At 37.8% G+C, this 3,383-nt stretch overlaps 1 protein-coding gene across 1 annotated transcript; it reads left to right on the top strand.

The window, feature by feature from the left end:
- Positions 1 to 1,643: 1,643 nt before the first annotated feature.
- Positions 1,644 to 2,824, top strand: LOC127104533 (uncharacterized). The gene is made up of 2 exons (XM_051041717.1): positions 1,644 to 1,772; positions 2,204 to 2,824. Exons 1-2 carry the CDS (start codon positions 1,644 to 1,646, stop codon positions 2,822 to 2,824), a joined length of 750 nt encoding a protein of 249 aa, XP_050897674.1.
- The last annotated feature ends 559 nt before the right edge of the window (positions 2,825 to 3,383 follow it).

Below are 3,383 nucleotides of genomic sequence, written 5' to 3'. Positions count from 1 at the left end.
CAAAGAAATAAGTGGACTGATTTTAACAAAAACTTAAAGATCTTTTGTTATCAAAGGGAGAATACTCAACCAAATATCCACCAATAATAACTGCTTTACAACATTTAAGAGGGAGGGTTGAAACTTGGATTTAATCAACAGGTATGCCACTAACCCCTAATAAATGGAAAGACTTATAATTAAATATCATGGAAATGGAAGAATTATATCTCAATCAAAGATAACTCAAATCTAAATGATCTCTTTTGAAAAGGTTAAAAGAAAAAGGCACAAAATTGCCAAAAGTATTATATGAGGTTGTTAGTTCTTTTGGCTTTTGAAATTAATGTCAATATGATTAAGTTTATTTACAAGTTTGAATTAAGAAAATGTTTGAAAATTCAATGGCATAAGACCAAAGTTTCTAGTCATTAAAACAAGTCTAAGTTGAAAACACAAACAAAGAAGGTTTTAAAATGAGGGAGAGATTTTGAAATTAAATAAGTGGGAGGAGATGAAGATATTATCCTAGATAGAAATTAAAAGTTTAGAGTGGAAAATATCTGACCAATGGGATGCAATCCACAAGACAAGAATGTGTTAGCTCAAATTTTCGACGCCCACTTCAAATTATCAAAATTGGAAAAGCATGTACATCTAGTTTCGACTAAGAGGTGATTCGACCAGCTGAGGGTAGATTGGCTTAGCTGATTGGATAAAGATCAAGCTTATAGCTAAAGTTTCGGAGCAGTTCCTTAAGGAGCAGTTAGAAAACGGTTTCGATCAAAGATTTGAAATTTAAATAAAGGAGGGAAGATTACCTTCGTTAGAAACCGTGAGGATACACGTGGAAGCAGAGTGAGCGAACATACGCATGTAGGACGCCACGTGTATCGACGTGATTGAAGAACCATCAGAGCAGTTATTTTGATCCAGTATAAATATAGGGTCTTAGAGTTAGAAAAGTGTGTGTCAAATTGTGTACAAAAAACCTGCAAATTTACTAAGTATTCATGTGAAGAAGAACTGTAAAACGCAGAATGTACGTTGTCTACACCATTGTTTAATCATTTCAAAGCATTCTAAAATCATCTTTACTTTCTCTTCAGAAACATCTTTCCTTGTTCTTTACTCTCAAACACTTTATTTCTTACTTCGTCATTTACAAGTTTAAAGATCCTTAGTTCCTTTCCTTACTTTGAACTTTTACCTTACAGTTTTAAAGATTCCAACACTTACCAGCCTTTTTGATTATTTTCAACCATTCTACAATTCTTGTCGTTTACTTCTTCTTTAATAGTTCTAAATTCTGATTTAAGATTGTTCTTTTGTTCAAGTCACTCTTTTGTCTTTAGTTTTTATTTAACGCTTTGATTTGACGTTTAGTTCGATCATTTATTAACGTTACGTTTACGAGAAATTTAGCACATGTCCTAGGATCAATCTGATCGATCCTTTGAGTGACCAAATTTAGAAATTTGGAAGATCAACGATTGTTTACCATTTTTCAAGGTAAGCAAATCGGCACACCCAGTGGGACAAGTGTTAACGTTCTGTTTGATTGCTAAGTTTTTGTTTGATAAAAGAATCGTTGTATGCTTTTAAGAAGTGGTAAAATAGCTATAAACGACAAACGACGAACAGGGATAGAATCACAGACGGGGATGGCGAATATTAATCCTCCAGAAACTCAGAATTCTCAAAACCCATCAACTAGCAGCATATTGCCTCCTTCTTCTTCGATGGGGGCAAATACGGGTACAACGCATGCCTCCAAAATAGTTTCGTCTATGGTGAGTTTGATGCCTACGCATTCGATCTCCCACTCTGAACCAATTTTGACTTATGTGGGACCTAGGGGACCTCCCCACACTCCTTCACTGATTAGGGACATTCCAAATAGGCTGTTGGTATCCCCTGGTTTTTCAATACCATTTAGCGGTCGAGAACAGCCGTATAGAATGCCAACTTCAATGATGGCCAATCTACAGAATGTGAGTTCTACTTTTTCGGAACCAGCAGCTAACATAAATTCACCAGTACAAGGGTCCGGGATAAACGTGGTCGAACCAATCAGGCGTTAGGTTTAAGACACCCAGTACAACTACCCACTCTTACTAACAATTCTGCGGCGGCATGGAGGCAACAGATGGATGAAAGCAATCATGAAATGGTCCAGATGTTAACTCAAACTTTGGCCACTGTGTTAAATCCTTTGATTCAGAATACAACTCAGTCGAATCAATATATGACAGCACAAGTGGCTCGAATGTCTGAGTTTCTTGGCATACCTCAGCACCAGCGTCCCCTGCCCAGGGATTGGGTAAGAGAGAATCAAGAGCCCACGCTTGAGGAGGACCTCACCATTAACCAGGTCCTACAAAATCAAGGGGGAATAGTAGTACCTCCTAGGATCGAACCACATGTGCACAGGGAACCAAGGGTGTTAATGGTAAATAGGAATCAAAATGTCGATGATATCATATGGCAAGTTCGACATGATGATGTGGCAGCAGATAATAATCTAGCAGCCATAGTCGAGAGAATTATGGTTCGAAATGGGGTAAATTTTGGTCTCAGAACACCAGATTATACATCGCCTTTGGCAGAATATGTCTTACAGACAGATGCGCCCCTGAGGACCAAAATCCCCAAATTCACCAAGTTTGTTAGGGATACTACTGAATATATTATCGAACATGTGGCAAGATATCTAATTGAAGCTGGAGATATGTCAAATAACGAGAATCTTCGGATGAAATTTTTTCCAAGTTCTATTACCAAGAATGCTTTTACATGGTCACAACTTTGCCCTAAAATTCGATCCATTCATGGAACCAGCTAGAAAGAATGTTTCATGAACAGTTCTACATGGGGCAAACGAAGATAAGTTTGAAAGAGTTGGCTAGTTTCAGACGAAAATTCACTGAGCTAATTGACGACTATCTAAATAGATTTTGACTACTCAAAGCCAGGTGTTTTACGCAAGTGCCAGAACATGAGTTGGTCAAAATGGCCGCAGGGGGGCTTGATTACTCTATTAGAAAGAAGTTGGATACTCAATACCTAAGGGATATGGCTCAGTTGGTTGACAGAGTTCGACAGGTAGAACATTTAAAAGAAGTAAAGGCTAGAACAAACAAAGGTAAAAGGATAGCCTATGTTGATTTTAGGAAAGTTCATGAAGATTCAGGCCTTGAAGTTCCAGACTTCGATGATACTGAGATCGATCTTGCTGAGTTGACATAGGGGCCATCATATGCGTGCAAAATTTTGGCCCCTTCGAACGGGAGAAACCCTGCCGAACCTGAAAAGAATGACAAGTTTCCTAAGAAAACATATACTTTCGACGTGACGAAATGTAACGAAATTTTCGACCTACTGGTTAAAGATGGTCAAATGAT

Source organism: Lathyrus oleraceus, chromosome 7 (assembly GCF_024323335.1).
Source record: "Lathyrus oleraceus cultivar Zhongwan6 chromosome 7, CAAS_Psat_ZW6_1.0, whole genome shotgun sequence".
Lineage (NCBI taxonomy): Eukaryota > Viridiplantae > Streptophyta > Magnoliopsida > Fabales > Fabaceae > Lathyrus > Lathyrus oleraceus.
This window is presented reverse-complemented; position numbering and strand designations above follow the sequence as displayed.